This window comes from Homalodisca vitripennis, chromosome 1 (assembly GCF_021130785.1).
Source record: "Homalodisca vitripennis isolate AUS2020 chromosome 1, UT_GWSS_2.1, whole genome shotgun sequence".
Taxonomy (NCBI): Eukaryota; Metazoa; Arthropoda; class Insecta; order Hemiptera; family Cicadellidae; genus Homalodisca; species Homalodisca vitripennis.
In genome coordinates this window covers 176,643,406-176,667,193 of record NC_060207.1, presented here as the reverse complement: position 1 = coordinate 176,667,193, position 23,788 = coordinate 176,643,406, and the positions used below count along the sequence as shown (strand labels likewise).

General features: G+C 31.8%; 1 protein-coding gene across 3 annotated transcripts in view; it reads right to left on the bottom strand.

Moving 5' to 3' along the window:
- LOC124352764 (nucleolysin TIAR-like) overlaps positions 1–23,788 on the bottom strand; it is a 975,428-nt gene that overhangs the window by 587,591 nt on the left and 364,049 nt on the right. For 2 of the 3 annotated variants that reach the window (XM_046802423.1, XM_046802425.1), the window contains exon 2: positions 12,379–12,414. The exons of the other annotated variant lie outside the window; for it this stretch is intronic. In XM_046802423.1, the coding sequence (XP_046658379.1) occupies positions 12,379–12,414 (36 nt within the window). The remainder of the gene's footprint in view (positions 1–12,378; positions 12,415–23,788) is intronic. 3 annotated transcript variants of the gene reach the window in all.

The following is a 23,788-nucleotide window of genomic DNA, read 5'->3' as shown; positions in this document are numbered from 1 at the left end:
CTGTGTATATTTTCAAATAATTTGAGGCAAATAGCACAATATTATATGAATGTGAAATCTATTATATGAATGCTCTTTAAAATCCACCTAATACTGTTTTAAGCAAACCCAAACGAACTCCTGAACCCAAGCTGCATGTCAGGCCTACGGCCGTTTGTTCAATTATTTTTAATTGGGCCTTGTCCCTGTTCCATTACAAGTTCAGTCGCTCCGAGCTGCAACTGAACTGAGCTTTCCCCATCTCTTCTGATATTTTTGAAGCGCACTCTTAATTCTGTGGATTCAAAACTGTGTTAACGTATGAAAATATAAAACACACCGGGTGTAACAAAACTGTGTAGACTTCATTGCAACGTCTACGTTTAGTACTGCGTCTAAATTAATCAGAAAAATCAATTACATTTAAATGTTTATATCGTTCTAGGGAAGAAACACGATAAATGATAACGTTCTCATTTATAGCTATGTGCGTGTAAGTATTTTACCTATTTAATTCAATTTAACATTTGAAAGTTAATTTCCATTGCATGGATATATGTACATCAGCTGGAAAACATGATGGTACATAACAGTCAGTTTGGTTTTAAAACAATATGATAAATTCTATACTTAAATGTGTTTACGTTTGTCATATAAACATAGATATAGATTTCGATTATAATCCAGACATTAACATGGAGATAGCATTACACTGGAGTTGTGAAAACGTGTGTGCTTAAATGAACAATAAACAACGTAGAATAATCATAGAATATTTTGCACTACATCTAATCTGAATATACCTTAATGTTAGATAAGTAATAATAATGCTTAAAAGTAATGGTCTATGATTAGGAAGACAAATATAACAACAAATTAAAAGAAAAGTCACTCATTGAAAGTATATATACATATATATATATATATATATATATATATATATATATATATATATATATATATATAAATATAAGAAACTCGTTACCTACAAAACATCTAAGCCAGGCTGGCCTTTTTTACATCTACTTAATTTATTCACTAAACTATTAAAAGCATTGCAATATATTCAACTAAGTCAATATATCCTCAGTTGTTTTAAGTGTTAAGGCTTAATTTGTAAAATATTCAAATTAAAAAATAATACATTTAAAACCGATTTATATGAATCGTTTATGTCAATGACATTGGGTCATCACTGCTACATGGAAAAATTGTGCAGTATGCTGATGACACGACTCTCTGTTTCAGTGAAAAGACAAAATCCTTTGTTGGAAGAACGATCTTTTGTTGATGTCAACAACTGTGTTCAGTACTTCAACAGCCTCAATCTCATAACAAACACACAAAAATCCAACGCCATGAACTTTTCTCTTCGATCTGTAGACTCAGAATGTGACCCTGCCATCATGTTGGCAGATTCCATTCTGGAAGAAGTTTACAGTATCAAATTCCTTTGGAATACACCTCGATCGGGGGTTGACATGGAATGTTCACATCGACCATATTTGCAAAAAAATGTCCTCAGGCATTTATATTCTTGAGGTCTTTAGCCAAATATTGCCCTACTCAGGTCCTGATGACGGCATATTATGGTTTGATCTACCCCCACCTTACCTACGGAGTGGTATTGTGTGGTGCCAGTGCAAACAACCAGTTGATGAGAGTGTTCAAACTGCAAAAACAAGCGGTTCGGATAATCGCTCATTTGAATTTTCGAGAGTCCTGCCGAGAAACCTTCAAACATTTGCAGCTATTGACTCTGCATAGTCTCTACATTTGCGAAACGACGCTGTTTTGTATGTTTAAGTGTGCCTTGACAACTGGCCGAGACATTCATTCGTATGAGACCAGAGGCAGGGAAGCCTACCGAACTGGACAACACAGAACGGGGGTTTATGAACACCTGCCCTCACAAGCAGGTGTGCATTTCATCAACAAGCTGCCCAATGGGATCAAAAATGCACCATCGCCCCAGGCGGTCAAAACTCGGTTGAAAAGCTTTTTAGTGTCATAAGCATTTTACAATGTGGCCGAGTTTTTGGCATTTAACTGGGAGACCACCCAACAGGGAGATTGACTTTGGCTGAGGAGGTGGGGAAATTGGCGAATGGATGAGTGAATGCGGAATTGTATGTATGAGTGTGATCTTGATGTGGTGAGAGTGGACAAAATTTTAGTTATTATAGTGACGTTTGCTATACATGTTATACATGTCTATTGCAGTAAAAAATGATTGATTGATGAATTGTTTAATTTTAAAATTGCGTAGGAGCGAACGGTCGCGAGTACGTTAATTGCGCACGCGGGCTACTAAAAGTATACCGAGGTTGGAAGTTGTTCCGGATTTACAATAGCATTTCAATAACCGTAAAATGTCTTTGAAATGATTTGGGTTCATTCAGAAAGACTCTATTTATGACTTAGTAGTGCATTACTACACTATGGGGCATTTGGGTTTGAAGTCAGGGCTAACGTCTTACGACAGCGTATTTTATCTGCAACGATATGAATAATTTCTGTCTACTTTTCACATTTTTAATCCTACTGAAAATATAATTTCCTGAGTATTAGCGAAGCCTACACTCGAGGGGCTGTAAAAATTTTATTTCAATTTGCCTGCTTGTCTTTCCGCATATATTTACTAATAAAATGTGATTTTTGAGAATTCCGCTTTATAGGATATTCTGTACAAAAAAACTATTAAGGTGAACGTTACATTTTAAAACACAGTACGTTATGTCTTACATTATATTTGTGTACGTATCAGGATTAAGCACTTTCACCAATATTTTGTTTGAAAAGCTACGAGATAAGGTCTTCTAAAGACAAAGCAGGCTGCAATATTAATGAAATGGCACCGCAGTATAATGAGAGGTTGGCCACACAACATTCATGCATATATAAGAGGCTGCCTGGCGTAGATTCAGCTTGGCTGAGGTTGAGCGGCATTCCCAGCCACTTACTGTGATTAACGCCATGCTAATATAATACACGTTGTAATCAATACACTAAATTATAATTTAACCCCTTACTAAAGTTATAAAACAAATTAAATAAAAACATGGCATTTATGAGTTTAAATTTTTAGTGTACTTGAACAATTCTTTGTTGATCTTATTTACTTTTCTCTTAAACCATCATTTTAATAATCTAATTAATATGCATTAAAAATAATAGTAATAATACATTCCTCGAATAAGAATTTTATACCCATCTTCAAAAAGGCAGCCGTGTAAAAAAATTAACAAAAATTATAACTTAAATATTTAAAGACAATGACTTAGTTTTTTAAAAGTAAGCAATGGATTACGTTTATGATTACATACTTTTAAACCCCTTAAGTTTTCAGGGATATTTTTGAAAGGCATAGTCTGAAATTAACACTGTTTTTTTATTTGTCGGTTATTTAAAATTTTGTGTTCCTTCAAATTTGTCGATATCTCATAAAATTTTAATATAAGTAAAACGCTAAAACGTATACGATGGCAATGCTGAAATATCTAATATCAATACTATAATAAGTAATATATAGTCCAAAGAGGCAGCAAGCTTGCCGAATCATGTTAACTTAATCATTTAAACACATATGTTACAGAAATCCAAATTGAGTCGTAAAAAGTAAGAGATCTCTGTTGTAGTGATAGCGTACTCACACGGCAAGTGAGAGATCTGAGTTCGTATCCCAGCGAAGCAAGTACTTTTTGTGATTCAATGTTTATTGAAATTAAAGATATACCTAGTAGTTGACACATGGTGAGAATAAAGCGTTTGAACTACTTTACCAAGGATATCAGACATTTGTCATCGTTTTAGGTTATAAAAGGTATAACACAACGTTTCGAAGATTGGAATCCATCCTCTTCGTCAGGTCGTGTGGTATTAATACATATCGAAATAATGAACAGAAAGAAAGGAATGAAAAGGGTTCAGTCATACCCAACACCTTATCCTTTTTAACCTTCAACCGTCAATATAACAAACTTTAAACAATGTACTTTACCACGTTATACATCTGTTTTATTCTTAAAATTAGATTAAAAATAAAGGATTAAAACATATTATTTTACGGGGAAGTCATTAAATATTTCTCTTAGGAGCAACGTTGCAGTTTGGTACTTCGAAATTACACATACATTACACATACAATCCAACATACTTGTGAGGATACAGGTTACAGATTTCAATCATCTAGAGAGGTGGAGGGCAAGATACAATAGCCATGTTTAAAATACTTGCCAGTTTGTCGGAATAGATATTTTACTTTCACTAATGAAGTCAGTCACTGAAAAAAATGTGAATTGTTTAGGGTTAGTCATCTATATGATCCTTTCCATATATCGATAGTTACAACGAGGTGTTACTATCGATGTAACTATTAATCTTTTACTTTAATTATTAAAAGATTAAAAAGAAACTTACAATTGTATTTATCTCTGGTTAAATATGAATCCACTCTTTACTAGATACTGTTTACGGAGTCATCGCGGTGCTCTATATACTCGTATAGTTATTATTTGTTACAAATATCAAATTTTATCTTTATTTGACCGCAACATATTTTATTATTCATGCAGCATGATTATTCAACTTAGCAACTTTCAACTTATTCTAATTTTTTAATCGGCAATGTTTGAGAAAACGTTGCATTAGTTTTGGTAACAGTCCATGGTAATACAAATTATTGCATGGCTCTGTTTCATCACGCGCTCTGGTTATACGATAAATGCGGCTGTCAAAATAATTGTCTACGTTTTTTTTATCCGTATATGATTGCAAACTAACAGTTTCAACTCACAAGGTAATATTTTTAATTACTGAAAATTATAATGCACATTATTTTTATACACACATTGTTGAATATTTATTGCTCAATATTGTGAGACATTACTGTACACGAAGTAATAAAATAGCCCTGATTTTTATAAACATATGTGAATTCGAAATGTTAATTTGATTGTAATATTTGATATTTCACTAGTTTTGCATACAGGATAAAATATAGCAGTCGACTGAAATAATGAGGGTTAAATTCAATTTGTAAAAAATTATGTGTTACGAAAAAAAGGGTATCAGTCGATTTTGTTAAACTTAAAACATAACAAATCAAACCCAAAATGTAAGTTACTTGCATTATAACCAAGTTATAATAAATGTAACAGCCGGGCAGAACTAAGGCATCTCCAAGGATGCTCTTTGTCTGTAAACTTTGCGCGTGTAATGCCAAGTTCAGAATTAACATTCAGTCGTTGGTTTCGTCATAAATTCCAAACATCCGACTGTAATACTCATAACATTCGGCACTCTGCACTTGCATTTGTCTTCTTAGAGATGTTTTCTGCGTGAGACTTCTTTCACTTTCAAAGAATTTCATTTCCACCATAACAAGATGTTGTTGGTTCCTGAACGTTTTCCAAAACCACAGTATGATAATGTTATAATTGTTATCTCTAAATGTGTATTTATTTATTGGTGAAGTATTTTACACGTTGATGATAGAGCTTGTATTAGCTACTATTAACTTAATTAAATTTAAAACACACAAAACCAATACTGAAAAACTGTATTTGTTTTTTGTAAAAAAATAAATATTTAAAATATAAAAAAGTGTATTTACTTTCGTGATGTGTCTGACGAAGATAGACTTGCTATCGAAAGGCCTCACAAAAATAAAAGTGTTAAAGTATTGGTTTTGTCTGTTTTAAATGTAATTAAGTTATTTTACATGTATTTTCAAGTCACAACCAAACTTTTATTGATATACGAGGCCTGGAATTAGATGCATAAACGAATGATAAAGATAAATAAAAAATAGTATAAATAAAGATGCATTCGTACTGCATAAATAAGAAGATCAATGACAACAAATAAATAGTGGATATACAATTTTTTTTTAAGTATTTAAATTATAAAAGAAGCATATAAATTCATAGTATTTATGTTGCTTGAAGTTTAAACTTATTGGAAGTGACCACGTCAGTAAATAATATGTATCAAGACTAAAGTTAAGACTACACCATAATACTTAAGTTGCGTCACAGGCTTTCCTAAAGCTGGATGAAACATTTCATGTATAAAACTACACGTGTATAAAACGTATTAAAATATAATACGATCAAATTCAGTTTATCCTCACATTTTCTACAATTTTCTCGTTGCCATTATGACTAACTAATTATAACTCCTATGTAGAAGTGTTCACTAATGCTCAAAAAAATCCTGTGGAGTGACGTGCAACATCATCAAACTGAATGTTGCCTATATAAAAGTAAAGTTGGTTTCATAAAACATATCATAGTTCAGCTCATTTTCATGATATCATGTAAACAGATAGAAAGATAAACAAACAGACAAATAGGCAGAAATGAAATTTTCCAGCCTCTCAAGTTCAGCCTTCACTAAAGTCCAGCCAACGATTTTCTGTTATGATTATTTACATTCTACATCTGTGTAAAGTAATTGAATTTCTACTACATGAATGAATAGAGCTTATCATACTGTTATGAATAGTAATTCAATATAATAGTGTTCACGGATTACGTATTAGTGTTAATACAATGCGCAGTTAATTTAATCAATCGAATTAAATGTATTTACGCTGCTCAATATTTATATATGTTAATACTTACAGTTCTTACAGTTTAGGATATATTACTGCTATGCTCTTTAATCCTCTTCTTAAATGTGATTGACAGAAGATATTTTGGAGGAAAGTAAAAACGTCGTTATCACCTCTTGGTCTCTGTAGTAAAAAACTTTAAGTTCGTATTTTTCTATTCAAACTTAGAATTTTAAATATTAGTATGTTATTGAGTTATATGGTTAATGTATTCTGTTACTATTATTCTACGTAATTTCATTATATTTCTGTATTATTTATTAGTTTAAGTACTGTTTATTACTCTAGATTTTCCATTAAATTAATGTATTATTATATACATTATATATTTTGGCCAATCGATGATTGTACAATATCTAAGAATATTAATTAACTGTTGTTGGTTGTATTATTACACGTATTCTTTTTATAAATGTTGTTACTATAATAACAATTATTAGTCTTGTTGAAAGTTATGTTGTATTACCTTGTAGAAATGGAGTATTCCATTAAGAAATAAATAATTATACTAGGGTTTGCCGTGGCCTTTAATTTCATTTAAATAAATGAAAATTGGTAAACTGTAAACAATGAAACTGCACTGCCACGTGGATTTAGATACTTTCTAAATTAATTGTCGAAGTTCTGTAACTAATTATAAAATGTTACCCAACCATATAATTTCACTCTAAACCACCTTTGTTGACATCAACGAGCATAAATTACTTAGTGTTACAGTAAGGTTTTATTACTCAGAGCTTTCTTGGCCTACAAATAAAATATCCAGAATAGCACAGCTCTTAGTAAGATTGGTATAAAGAGAGAGATAGAGAAGCATGAAGAAGACTAGAACTTGCCAAATGTGATCATAAAAAGAATAAGAGCTAAGACAATACTTTCCTTCAATGTAAGAAATGAAATGGCAACACCACACTCTCCATGACGTTAAATATTGTTCGTAGATTCAGAAACTTTCACTGGTAAAATAGTACTAAAGTATAATAGTCTCTCACAAAAAAAATATTAAAAATAATATTCTATCAGAAATTTTAACTTTTGCACCAGTGAGAGTATATCAAATTGTTTAGAATACAATAAAAAGTAGAATGAAATACTTAAATGTGATATTTAAATGTAATTTATGCCTATGCTATAAAATTTCTGTACTAAGGTAATTCTCTGCTGACTCTGACTTTTCGTTATTTTCAATCCATATAATGCAAGGGATTTCGGAGGATTGAATATTAAAAATCTCAAGATTTTATGTTTTTCTTTAATTAAAACACAAGAACTTTCCATACGTTTATGAAACAGAGACTTCGCAAGTTTAATATCAAACAAGTTGGCGTCTGATGGAGCGTAAATTAATTGATACGGTATGAGGAATTTAAATTTAATAGAAATTATACAGCTGATAATATAAGTGTAAACAAGCACTAATTATATAAAAAGAGTAATCAAGAAATTGAAGAACGAAGAAAAAAAGAAAAGCTATTAAAAATACATTTTGAACATCTAATCCTAAGATTTATTATAATATAAATAATAAAAATAATGTCAAATTAGTTAAGAAATTATCAGCATTTAGAAACTGTTTCAATATAATGAGTTCAAAATAATAAATTTTGATCTTTATACTATTTTAGGTATTCATGGTGAAGTAATATTATGTTAGTAATATTGTACAATATTGAAGATAAGACTAATTTTTTCCACCCCAAATCGAAACAGGTAATGCTGAAAAAATGTATATCTAATTCGTATTTAAGATATTTCTTGACGTGGTCAAATGAATAAAGATGACATGGGAAGAGGTCGATACTGATTATGGACCTATCAAGATGAGTAAAGCAGTAAGTCAGGTGAAGCACTATGGATGAATGACTTGACTTTATAAATGAAACATATAGTACATTCCCCGAAATTGCCATTCACAATTTTTCATCAACAACAATCCTAAATCATTGTCTGCGACTCATGAAACATCTACTAATAATTTTTTACAAATTAAAGTCTGTAAGATCAAATAAATGTATTGTTAAATAAATAATATTTAAATACTCTCTGAATGAATATTAAATACATTTAATTTGATATCGATAGTTTATAATACACATATATTAATAATAATATATTTTAAAGTGTACTCTTACAGTGTTATTAAAAATTTACAAACAAAAAGTTGCAATTTGTGATGTTTCAATGCATCCTGATATAAAATTAATAGTTCACCGTCCTTGAGCCAAAAATAAACTTAATTTAGTGCTTTGTCACATTGTTGGAAGGAAATGAATGAGAAGTGGATAGTAAAATTAATTTGAGTGAGTTTTGAGGAAATGTATGTACTGTAATCAATATAATATATTCTTTAAGATTTACACTAACACAATAAAAACATTGTTCAATGAGATTATTTACAAGTGCAAAAGAATTAATACCATACATTTGTTGCGTTCCTATGTGTGTGTGCGTGTGTGTGCGTGCGTGCGCGTGCGTGTGAGTGCGCGCGCGGTGTGTGTGTACTTTAATTTAATTTCAACGTTGCTTAAGTATACATACTTACTTTATTATAATATTAAATAGCACACAAGGAATAAATATTTACAAACAAACGTACTGGTATAGATAAATTTTAATATATGCTCTAGTTAAAATACTTAGTTTTTTATAATATATGTAGATTCTGCCTATTTACTCATATTGTGCAATTTTTTAAATTTATTAGATTTAAAGAAATGTTAATGAGACATATTTTATGTATCATATTTGCTTAATTGTGCTATGATAAATAATAGTAAAGGAGACTGGAAGCAAAACGGATTAAAATACATTTATTTTACATTTTAATAAATTACACCGTTAATACAATTTTGGGAAACCAAAAGTGCAAAATGATACATATTACACCTATATATGATACAAAAGACCACAAATCCAAATGTAGAGCAATTGAAAGGTTCTGTTACCTGGAATGTTAGTTCTAATTACAGTTTAGCAAAGTAAAAAGTCCTGATAATTAAAACTTACCGAGATAAAATATCAACATCAAGTAAACAGAAATGATTAAATCTTGACTTAAGGCTAACCAAGACACATACCTCATCTGCTGTTCTGTTCAGGATTTCTTGGAGGGCAATCTCTATTGATTGTTTCCATAAGCAGAAGACTGTACGGTCTCAGTTGTTGGCTGTAGACCAATATAATAAAGGGAAAGTGATGTAGCCGTAAAAGAGGTATGAGGGTGGAAGTATACAATGTTGGAGGAACCCTGAATTATCGGACTTTTTAGAAGGATTTTGAATAGTTATAACATTTACAGGTATATAAGCAGTAATTTTTTGCGGTACAATATTAACTTAAAAATATTTAATAACAATATTAGAAATAAATTCAAAATATTTATTGTGTCTGGTTAACTGAAGAATTTTATGGACAAATTGTGGAAAAGCTTACTAGGCCTGTAGCATTTGAATTTCTTTATGCGTTACATTAAGTACTGTACTTTAGCAATTCTAAAAAATAATTACAGATCGTACACTACAAACATCATGGTAAATTGATAAAAGATAACCATTACTACACCATGTTGACTCCTCAGGGATTCTGCTGCATTTTTATTAAAATTAAGTCGACATTTACAAGCAACAGGATAGTGGTTAAAAATTATTTTTTTTGATATTTAATATCAGTTAACCGCGGCTTCGCACGCAAATTTGTAAACTTTGTAAGTATATGAGCATTTCTGGTTCAATCCGACATTGTTTTATGTATATAGATTCAGCAAATATTATTTTCAATTTAAATAGTTTTCTTTTCTTTGTTAAAGTTAAACGTGGAACCATGTGACATTTGGAATATATTTACTAACTCAAAGAGTATTGGTGCTATATGACGCTATATGAATTAAACTTAAACTCTCCTAATGTTTCCTTGTTTATACTTAAATAAATTAAACTTTCGTAAATTGATTGATATTGAACTTTGGCTGGTTATTAGATTTTTTTAAGAATAAGAATAAAGTTACAAAGAAAAGATTATAAACTGCTAATAAACTGCTATCCTAAACCTCAATGAATTGAAAACCGTGTATATGAAATATTAAAATTAATAAGTTTCTGCAAATCACTTCACAACTACTTATAGAACACACACAGCTGATATTCAGATCGTACAGATTAGAGACCACCATATTCAATTCCCATATGGCAGTACTCCTTCAGCAATACCACATAGACAAGAGGTTTGTTCTATAATTCAGTACCTCAGGGTATGAGGTCCCATCTTTACCTGAGGTAAACATTCAACAACAATAAATCTGTACTTCGAAATTAGTGAGTAACATGTAAGTAAATAATCTAAATAATTGTACTTTAATAAAGATTAAAAAATGGCATAATATGTGTAACTTTAAATGTAAAACGAAGCAGATTATATACCCGATGCGTAACCAATTTATAAAAATATACGTTAAGTTTAATTTATTATTCTTCACCATAGTAATATGTCACTCATAGATACCTTAAGTAACTTACCCGTATAAAAAGTAAATTATAAAAACAAACAATTAATATTATTTGTAGATATACGTCCAATTAACGTCGTAATATTCTTCATAGGGGCTGCATGAAACTATGGTCTGTAGTTACATGTGTAACGTACATATGACTGTATTCAGTTTATTTACTAATTTATTTATCTTGCGATGTTCTCGTTGCCATCATGGTTACTCATTAGGCCAATGTAAAAAGGTTCAGTAATGTATAGCTAGTTATAGATCCGATGAAATGACATGTACCTTCGTTGAACTCAATTTTGCATGTTTAGAAGTTTAATGAAGAAATTTTATGACTGTGGGGTCAGTAGCCTACGATTTCGAGACGTCATATGAACAGAAATAAACATTTTCCAGCCTTTCACTAACGCTTAGTAAAAAAAACACACACACTCAAATTATAATAAATATTAGTAATTAGGCTAATTAGTACTATATTAATAAAGTAGTCGATTCGCAGACATGCTAGTTTCGGTAGAGGTAAAATTATAGGGCATTAAAAAGATTAAAAATATAAAAATGTAATCTTTTCTCACATTATGTTTTTCTTTGCTTGACACACTAAACACTTACCGTTTAAATAATAATAAATAAATAATATTCATATCTCTGAAGGACAGTTAAATAAAGATACTAAAAGCTGCTACTTTTCCGGTCTGTAAATACCCAGGTAACAGACGCTAATTTAACATTTTGTTACGTTTCTTACGGTTAGTTAAGAGTATCTAACTTGAAAATATATGGTTCGAGAAAACAATGATAGTTTCTGTATGCGGCAGTGACCAGCAGCTTGAAGCCGCGTACAGGCTCCATCCCTGTCACTAAGGGCAAGTTTCTGTTTGTTGGAGACCTAGAAAACGACAAACATAACAACTAGACAACAAAAACTGTTGGTTTCTGTTTGTTGTGTGTATGGCTATTAGACATTTTAATGACAAGCATCTGCAAGATCACTCTCACAGCGTTTCTTGCAGAATAACTTGTGTGGAATAAACGTGAGGACGGCATCTCTATGAGAGTAGTTAAAGTCCAGCACAGTCCTAATAAATTATTCTCTAATTATAAATTATATAATCCCTTCCGAACCAAACCCTGATAAAAACTTAGAACTTCAAAACAGTACTGTTAGGTTAAGTACAAAAGTACATTTTTATTTAGAATCACTTACATTGACTTTTGTGCAATGAGAAGACGAAATCAATAACAAACTATAGAACTAGTATTACAAAATCGTCCAATGGATTAAACTTACCACACTGCCGTTGACAGGTTCTGTCACAGCAACAGCCTACCTAGAACAAGGTAATAATTGATTAAACCGTCAACAAACAGTCTGTATGTAGTGGAATTAGGAATATAGCCGCACAATTGAATTTGGCTAAACACAACCTATTACTTTCATTTCAATTTCATCATACGATGTGTAACGAATACGTTTTAAAAGTGATTATTGTTAGATAAGTAAACATACAATTGTATCTTCTCATTAATAAATGTGAGCGATTCTAAATCAGCTATAACCGCAAAGGTTACGGATAGTATATGTCTTAATGTTTGGTGCGATGAGTATCGATCCCAATGCTTTCTACGTTAATATGTTTCTGGGACTTTAAACCTGATATAAAATTATTAGACAGAAAAGATAATAGGATTTTAAACATTTGATGTTGTTATTTATACAAATTGTATAACAAAAAGTTTCAAAGATAGAAATCTGCCATCTTCATCCAGTGAAGAATAGTTTGTTCATTACGTAACAAAGAAAATAAAAATAAAAAAAGTAAAAGAAAGCAATTTATTTACATTTTTTAACACATAACAGTGACAAATGTCCAATTTCTTATAATATTTCAAACTTTCCATCGCGAATGACAAACTTTAAGCATAAAGTATCAGACTAATGCAGTACCTTGGACCGTAATATTTAGTAAATATAAATGTTTTAAATTTTTTACGTACGGTAAGTAAAAAATATTGTTTAAGTATATATGGGATAGCCGATGCCTCATAGTCCAAGTATCGTATTTTGGATCTTAGTAAATAGATAAGGCAGGCTCAAATCCTTTCTATAACCGAATCGTTTTTTATCACTTCAGTCAAGCTTGTAATGAGTCAACTCTGTAGGTAATGTACACCTAAAGTGTGTTGTGTGTTAAATATTATATACATACAATAATTTAAAATGTTTCTAAACTTAAACTGAAAAACATGGAATCTGGAGCATACTTTGAGAAAATTACCATATATTGTATAGAAAACTACTCTGAGCTTATTGTGAAAGTAAATATGGTAATAACTTTATTAATCTTCACACCTGCAGTCATTATGGTGTAAAACGTAAAGTTATATATTTGTCAGTTTTTAAGCTTATATTATATTTCAAAAAATAATAGTTAAGCTCAGTTTTCACTAAAGTGTATATCTTTATATCTGATAAAATAAAGAATCAAAATCCGTTTTGAATCCGAATTTTAGGCGAAACCGTCTGATTCCCATCAACGGTAAACCGTTTTTTTTTTATTTAAGATCATGTAAAATAATATTTGAATACATTTTTCAATTAAATAATATTATTTAGCAGTAGAAACTGATAACTTCTTCTTAGGCTAAATCGTAGAAAGAGTAATAATTTAGTTTTAATTTTTGTGTCAAGCTTTTGTAGAAAAATAAACTACTACAAACATAAAATTACACTCAGGTTAATACTTTTTTTTATTATGTTTAAACTTTGTGATAACTTGCATTAACTAATTCAAGAATCTAGAATGATGTTCTAACGAATTCTTTCTTGGATTTTTTGTTGGTCCTGTCTGTAGCACTTAACCCTGCGGTTGAAACGCCACGTTTCAAATTCGATTTAAAACTTCAAGTATTTAATATAAATTTATATTTTGAACAAAACACATTCACTTTTGTTACTTTTAGGAATATTTATTATAATTATTGAAATGTCATAAAATTGAAGGATATGTTACTTCCACCAATTTAAATATCCCAGTAGGTCCATCAAGAGGGCAACCTTCATTTCACTAAACACAAACATTTCAATAAGCTAGATTTTTATCCAACGTAAGATCCTGGGTTTTAAATACGAATTTTAGGTTGGTGGAATGTGCCTAAATATTTAAGTCAATAAGTGGGTAGTAGTAGCATTCAACTAATCACCGGCTGGTCAACTGTAACTACTGTTTATTCAAGTGGTTTACTAACCACTTAGTAAAAAAATTGCTCATCAAGTCACATAAAAGCTATTAAGAGCCAAATACCTTTTACCCGGAACATTTAACTGTTACTCGGTTCAGGGAACAAGACAAGAATTCTCAAGTGCAATGTTTCACAAAGGTAATACAATTGGAGTTTGAAGGGGACCAGTTTTACAGCCATTCTCTTGTAAACGCCGAGAGCCGGCAAACTCTGCCATTGTTGGCTAGAAATTATTTCTTAATTTCCAAGGAAATTACCTTCATTTCGTCCCAATTTGCATTCCAGACGGCGAACAAAATCGTCTTAAACCTAATGAAACAATCCACAAGCCTTACAGTCAGATGGCGACTCACTAAACACATTTGCACATTCGCGATGCTCCCTCTAACAGAAGCCGAGCCGTCCTTTTATAAGCCCTCGGCTTTATTACTGGATCTGCATAAATTTTATTCAAATTGCATCTAAATGCCATACGCTTTTGTTCAACTATCTTTTTAAACACTGTTGGACAAAAATTGAGTTAAAAACTGTATCAGTAGCTGTAATGCAAATAGTATAGAAACTGTATTTTTACAATTTTTACATTCTTATATGTCAACCATCTGCGATATTACATGACAAATGATTTTTTAATTTGAATTTTTAGGTATTTTCTTAATTATTATATATTGTATTGTGTTTGTATCAATTCCAACCTGAATACACAGTGTTCACAAAAGGTTGTCACAAAAATTCTTTAAGTAATTTTATTCTTCAATTTCATACCAAAATCTCCATATAAACATAGGTCGAGAAATATATCGTTTAACCACTAGCCGCCATTCTGTGTTTTTTATTACAATATTGTTATCTTCAAAACTAGTTTGGACTAGTTTGTGCCAAATTTGACAATTAGGTTTGAACGTATAAGAGAAAAGTAAAACAAATGTGTTATTTACTATAATATTGACAAAATGGAGTCTGTTGAAAATTGTGAAACAAATAACTAGTATAATTATAAAATAATTAATAGGCAATATATTTTAAAATTCTAACGGTACTGGTTTCAATGAAATTCGTCAATGCATAAGCGACAACGACGACTTTAAAGTAGGCTTGTATAAGCCGGGAGCATTAAGAGTTTTGTCTTTTGATTGGAATTAGCTGTATTAAACCAGTTATAAGACATTTACAAGATACCGAATACTGTGAAATTTGTATAGACATTCAAATGATACTTTTTCAAACAAAATCCAACAATACATAAGCGAGCACGACGACTTTAAAGTAGGCTTGTATAAGCCGGGAGCATTAAAAGTTTTGTCTTTTGATTGGAATTAGCTGTATTTAACCAGTTATAAGACATTTACAAGAAACCGAATATTGTGAAATTTGTATAGACATTCAAATGATACTTTTTCAGACAAAATCCAACAATACATAAGCGAGCACGACAACTTTAAAGCTTGCAGAAGCTAGGTGCACCAAACGTGTAATTGAAAGGTATCAGTTGTTTTTTGTTTCAACAGGTTTTCAGCTAAAGAGACGAGCTCTTGTTCCAAAATACTTTTAATAGAACGAACCACTCTGAACTACTTAAGAAAATATTAAACAAAACATAAATTGGAGGCCGCTGAGCCAAAACATCTTCTGAATAGTAATCCTGTGTATCTTAAGTATGGACGAATATTTAATAAAATTTAATTGAACCATAGGTTAAATTTAATATGTTGTTAAAGGTTAATATGTTGAATTTATTATGTTAAATAATGACAGCTTATCAAATTCGAAGCAGCGATAAAACGAGTATGTGTTTCATGCTTAAAATAAGTTTTGTATAATTATGCGAAACGGGATATGAATCTATAAATTGTAATTAGTATGTTGGAACTTTGAATAGAGCTTTTAATGCTTTAAATTTATTTTTTGAAATTTATATATAATGCATTTTTGGAAATGATGTAGACTTTGAGTTGTTCTGTGATTAAACAATAATGTACGAGTATATGTTTCACTGATATAAAAGCAATATATTATACAGTTGAGTTAAAAAGCTGATAACACACAATGAGAGGAGGCTTGCCAATCTAGTTCCTAGGAGAGCGAGGATCTTACAATGAGTCTAAAGAAAGCATTGATAAACGAGTAAAAAATCACAGTCAGAGATCTAACTGGCATCTTTACAGATCCTGTAGTAGTTAATAAGCGGTAAATTGTGAGCCTCATATGAGTTCAAACAGGACGGAATCGTTTAAGATATGCATGAACGTGAAGCCTCTCAACGTGATCTGCCGTCGGATATTCATAAATTTTAGTTAGATTCACTGATGTAAAGAAAAAAATGATAAAGAGATGTCAAATAGCAACGGACCAGGTAAATCAGTGGAATTTGTCGAGAATATCAAGGCATGTGATTAACAATGAAGTGAGTGAATTTTTAATATATTTAGTATATATAACGTAGCTATGGTGGCAAGGGTTGAATCAATGTGAATGTTGGGTTTAGCTCCAGTTCACCCTCCTCTTATTGTAGAGTCTAAACTTGGACACTGCCACATACATACTTGACTCCTGGAATCTTAAATCTGCACTCAATTGTACACCCGATAACATAATGAGAATACCTTTTCTTCACTTACAGGATGTTTGATAAATCCATTCCAATCTAACACTTAAAATAAAATATTTTACTTTTTATTGTGAAAATTGTGATTGACGTACAAAGAAAGGTTAAAACATAAATTTCCTTCCCAATTAATTATTCAACTAAAGTACAACATGTATTCTAGTATTTGCTACACATTTCTTCAACCCTCGTCGGACTTCTGACACTGACGCCTGCAGCATTTGTTCTTTGAATGTTTGTTAACACCCGCACTGTGTTTTCGAGATCCAGTTAAGTTTTAAACTGGTTTTGTGCACTTGTTCCTTGAAACAAAAAATTTAGTATTGGCTTATCAAATACCTTACACAAAATTTTGTAGTCTAAGTGTTTCTGATATCGAAAGATTTAAAAGTTCATTTTGAGCTTCTACGTCGCCGAAGTTGTAGATGTTTTCGGATGATTATGGCCTTAGACTCACATAATGAATATAATTAAGAAATTTGTTTTCATAGTTATATAACTAGAGTATGAGAATTGTTTACCTATTATTTACTAAACCACACAACGAGTATCTTATATCTGCCGCAAAATTAATAATGGTGATAAAACGTTCTCATGGACACGAGACATTATTTTATGACACAGTAAACAAGAATGACATGTCACTAAATTGCTTACAAGACATAACTGCATTGCAAATATGACAGTGCAGTTTATTAGTTATTTGATTGTTGGGAATAATTACGTGAATTCAAGGTGTAATAGTAAAATAATGGATAAGGTAAAATTTTTACCTATACTTACAGACATTAATAGTATTTTAGTATCTTGCACTACCTGTATGGGCTATTTTGGATTGAAAAGACTACCAATGGTAAATTGAATGCAACTCAAGTGACTTATACATAAGAACATATAGATAGTAAAAACAAGTAATAGAAAATATATTTAGTTATATTTTTACATTGATATGTCATTTTGGAACAGTTGTAATGATTTTTGAATGAAACAGTAACATAAAATTTGGTACGTAACTATAATAGTTACATAACAAAATGTAATGCTGGATTCATTTTTTGCAATAATAATACAAGGCATGAGGTATGCATACATTTCATGGGTGTATACTACATGAGCTAAAATTTTATACTCAGCTATAAAAACGTTACTGGAACAATCAACAGATTGGTCCTGGAAATGCAGACTGTTTTAAATACAGGTTAAAACGTATTTTATTATTTTTTTACCTTTCGTGAAATAAACCAATGTTTACCTTATTGTTTTTATTTATTGTTAGTAAATGTGTTTCATACACCACAATTACATTTTCAGAATTGTTTAAATGTGATTGATGAGGTGACTGCTAAAAGCTTTCTCAACAAAAGCAATAACACACGCTCAAACTCCTTGAGATTTGGTGCTTTGGCAACGAATTTACGGATGGCTTCAACTATACGGGCAGCTGGCTGGTAGGTGATTTCTATGCCCCTCGCGGCGGAGTGGCCATATCATATTTCAATGCTTAGTAAGGTCTGAGAAGTAATACACATCTCTTGCATCTTCCAGACCAAGGCAAGTTCCTGCAATTCAATTTTCATTTGTTACCGGTAACGTTCACCCACGTACTTTATTACTAGTATTTTATCTGAAGATGTTTTTGCTTCACATGAGTTTTATTTATTGGATGAGCGATAGCGAAGCTGGAGGGGTTGGATGGTTTTAAATTCTGTCAGATTGTCTGCTGCCCGATATCGAACTGAATTGCAGACTTTAAATGGTTCGTGGGGCCTCATTTCTGTATACAATAATGATGCATGTAACTCCATGGGTTTTGGCAAAGTGTTAGGCAACATTTTTACATTGATCTTATGGTTAATAATTAGGGGACCAAGCAAAGTACATGTGATTAATTTGACATCAACTTTTACAGGGAGTCGTTTGAAGAGTGAACATGCCTCGCCTTCAGTCAAATCGCACTTTGACCTGCAGTACAGGAAGACCTCAAATATATAGGTCAAATATATAAAGTTAATAACCTAAGCTCCATGAACGCCTCTCTATACCATTTTATAGCTTTCAGTTTCAATATGGTTCCAATAGCTCTTTTTTAAGTATAAATAACCTTTCCAGCTTGTATTTAGAACAGCTACCCTAAAGCCTTATGCCATTTTCTCGATGAATATGTATCAAGCAAATATTCTGTCCTTAAGGCTTCAATGTAGAAGAATTGTGCTAGTTTAAGCAACTCTAGAGCAAACGCTGATCGTTCCAGTTAACCCCTCGTCAAGGTGTATTCCAAAAAACTTTTTGAATTTGTTTTCTCAATAAGTTCCACCATCACAGTTATTTTGTTTTCTTTATTACGTTGCAGAAGGCAAAATTAGATTTTTAATCGTTTATTCGCAAACTCATTGTTCTGAAATGTTGGATATATTGATTTAAATCAACAGGTGGTTTGATTTCTAATTGAGCTGCTAATTTTTCGCGTCGTCAGCGTACTGAATCATTTTAACATGCTTTATAGATGACTTAAGTCCATTGACATAGATATTAAAAGGACTGGGCAAATAATTTATCACTGGAGGACACCTTGGGTTACGTGCATTTTTCCAGACAGGACAGTCTCAATCTGTAGACACTGAACCCTGTCTCTAACGTATGACGAGATCCATTTGACAGACCTCAAATGCCGAATTCCTTGTGCAACAGTTTCGCATGGTGCACATTGTCAAAGACTTTAGATAGGAAAAGAAATATGCTAGCACACGTTCTATCTCCTCTAAAACATCAAAAAGAAGTTCCACAAGGTTTGAGAATGTATCGACTGTTGATATTTTCTAAATTAATACTGTTTTGAATCTAAGATTTTAAAACGTAAAAGAAAATGTTCACATCGTGCTACTAAGATCTTTTGAAAAAGCGTTCAGATTACATGCAAAATTTAAATAGGACAACAATTGCTGACTCTGCAAGGATCGTCTTTTTGAACACTGGAGTGATATATGCTGTTTTTAAGATATCTGTAAAGGTGTCAACTTCGAAGAAAACATTGATAAATTTGATCAATGGTGCCAACATTTGTTTGGAACAATGTTTAATTAGCCCCAATGATATGCCTTGGATGTCATAAGACTTCCTGCATGACCCGAGCCACCTCCTCATTTGCTAATACCAAAGCCACGGACGTCACCGGCCGCGGAGAAACTGGAATACGGATAGGAGATTCTTTAATTTTATTAAAATGCCACGAGTGCCCCAAAAGCTCTTTTATTAAATTTGGAGGTTTTTTTAATCTTTTAAAAGGCCATTACCTGTCCAAGTAAAATTAAAATCGTCCATTGACCGCATTGTACATCTCATTAAATCACTCAAACAAGTGAACTCTTGTTTATTGTCCTGAGACGCTATCAATACAGCCACAAATGCTGATAAGATATCGATGCAATGCCCAATGATAAAAAGCGGCGCTCCGTAGTTTGATAAAAACAACTGTCGACCAGTCTATTTTGTTAGTACAGCTGTTAGACTGATTACGATCAGTTACTTACTAGCGTGATGTAATATAGCCCGGTTGTCTTATTAATTGAAGAAAATTTAATTAAATATGAAATTACTCAACTCTGAATTAACTTAACTCTAAATTAAATTAAAACACGGAACGTTGTTAACGATGTGTTTACAGTACAAGACCAGGCCTTCCAACCCCATATATTACCACATCTACCCCATCACAATTAAAAGGTGAGAGAATGTGTAAAAATTTCTTATTCAATCAGTTCTATGACCTAATAAATGTGTCTGTATCATTTAGTAAGGTATAACGAGAAAGTTCCATTCATAATGAAATTAAACTATGACTTACGTCCGAAAAAAATTTCCGAATTGGATGAGATATTTGTTTTTGACAGACTCCAGAATTGCTTTTTGGTCAGATACGGATGTCATGTGACCAAATAGTTACAATGCTTAAAGAAAAAAAATTATAAGATAGAATTCGTAATTTTAACACTATAAGAATGTGAAATGCTATAGGCGTAACAAGTCAGTTAAGTTCTTAATGTGTAGTATCTGGCCATGCGTGTTGGGTATTGATTTAAAATCTTAAACTTTGGTGCAGAAATACATATACAAGTTTTATTATACAACACCTTCAGCGGGACAGTGACGGAAAGGAAAGTCATGAGACAAAAGCAAACCTATTGAGAAACAGGTGATATTTAAGTTGGAAGATATTTTTGAGGAAACAATCATTATCGATTATTTTTACACACCACCAACCGTTACAGTTGATGAGGGATGTGCCAGAGAGGTAGGGCTGGTTGGTTAATAATAGACTTGCCATACGTCCCGGTTTGGCCGGGACAGTCCCGGTTTTGCAAGCTTGTCCCGATGTCCCGCCCCGGTTGCCTGCTTGTCCCGGTCACGTCAGAGGAGCCGAATGTTTAAAACAATTGAGCTAGGCCTAGTTGTAGTTTATTCTAGAGGTTCACGACTACACAACTACAAAAGACCACAAAAAAGAAGTTAAAACTTGTTTCCTATAGTTGTGCGTTATTTTAAACAGGAATCTGGTGTGGCAAGTCAAGCTATTAGACTTTTTAAGTCTGTACCAGGCGAAACCGCTGGAATATTTTTTAATCACCTGATGACAGTTGTTAAAGAAAACAAATTAGAAGAGAAAGTTGTAGGATTTTGTGGTGATAACCTGCAATACAAACTTTGGTGGAGTAAAGAGAAGAAGGAAAAACAATGTATTTGCTCTTATAAAGAATGAACTTGGGAAGATCAATAAATGGTATTGGTTGTGGTGCTCATATCGTCCACAACGCTGTCCAGACTGCTGTAGATGGTGCTTCCCATTGAAATCGGGACCCTTGTTTGTGAAAATCTAACAAGTATTTTCACATTTACACTGTAAGGGTTACTCAACTCAACTCAAAGAATTTCTGCGAATTTGCAGATATTGAACACCGCAAATTAATACAACACGGAAATACTAGATTTCTCTCCCTTATGTCAGCAATTGAAAGGATGATTCAAATGTTTTCTGCTTTGAAAGATTACTTTTTGTCTCAGGGAAATGTGTCCAATCTCTGATAAAGAAACTTCTTTGATGACGAGCGAGGTGAAGTGTTTCTATGGTTTGTACATGGTCAGATAGCAATGTTTTAATAAAACTATTTTAGCCATGGAGAAAAAAACAAATCCAGTGCTATTGAAAATTTGCAAGGAAAGAAAGGAGTCTAACTTCATCCCATATGGAGCAAAAACGGTCCTTAAAACACTTAAGTTTACCCTTTTAAGCAATGTTGACTGTAACCAAATGACCAGTGATTTTAACGAATTTTACAATAGGTCTACTATTTCTTACATTACACTTTTGGGAAGATAGTTTTGGAGAAGCTCAAAATTTCGTCTGGGTGAATGAAAACAGCATTTCATGGGAAAACATTGAAAGAAATGCAGAAGTAATTAATAAAAGTACCGGAAAACTCAAGATAAAAATCGACGAACTTTTTTGATGAGCTTGTCCTTGCCAAGAGATTTTGGCAAAAATCAAAAGTACTCAAAAGTAGAAGTATGGAAAAAAAGAAGACGAGAAGAAACCAAGTGAAGACAAATGGATGGAGCTGTTTCCATTCTTTTAAACAGCAGAATATTTCAGTGGCCAAATCTTGGACTTATAATTGAATATGTTTACTGTCTTCCTGGAACATCTGATCCAGTTGAAAGAGTTTTTCTCCATGATGAACATTGCCTAGAGTGATTGATCGAGGAATAATGCACGAATCCACAGTTCGAAATTTAATGTTATGCAAAGTTAACTTTGCAGTTAGCTGCACTGAATTTTATGAAAAAAATCAAAAAAAACAAAAAAGACTTATTGAGAAAGATTTGCTCTAGTGAAAAATACGAATGGTATAAAAAAATAAGCCTTGCTTTTACATTTTATAGTTGTCAATGTTTTTAAGGTATAGCCTGAGTAAGCTTGTATTGTTTAATGGTTTCAATTTATTTAACGAAAGCCGTGTAAAAATATAACCCAAACTGTATTTTTATTGTTATAAGATATAATAACCTTTTATTCTATTTAGAAATTAAATTAAATTCATACAATTATACACAATTTTTTTGGTTTTTATTTTTAATTTGACTTCGTATTTATCCCTCTCACGCATTTCAAACAGAGGCGTCCCGGTTGGCCGGTGAAAAATTATGGCAAGCCTAGTTAATAATAAATGAGATTCATATAGTGCTTTGTATCCAATGTGAGTTTAAACATTATTTTCACAAGTTAAGTATTTTTTCAAATTAAGTATTCAATACTACCATTTGGGGTTGTCTTCATCGAAGGGTAAAGGGTAATATAAATTTTCAGAATCATGCCTGCTGTATTACAACTATAATTGGAATTCACTAATGAGCACTACAGTCTTCAATAATATTTCTTAGTCTGAGAGAAATTTTACTCATGCATTTTATACACATGTGTTAGCATATCAATTAATATAAAATTTCTTACAGACTTTAAATTTCGCATACATTTCCAGCGAAGCCTGATAAGCGGGACATAGTATGGTGTGCCTAGTTTGTTTTAGTAGTCAATTTAACCACATTATTCCTACTCAGTGGGTAATTAGTTTCTAGTCAGTTAAGCCAATTCAACTCAGTAATGTCAAACGTAATTTTTTTATACTTGGGGTATAATATTTCACAAGTGATAGAAGAATGCCATCAAGAAACTCTGGAAAAGAAACTAAGTGTTACATCTTTGATCGCATTACTCTAAATAATTAGTATGTCACGGGCAATAATGTACAATATTCCATGAAACAATTTATTGTCAAATAATCCCGCAAGGCATACCATCTGA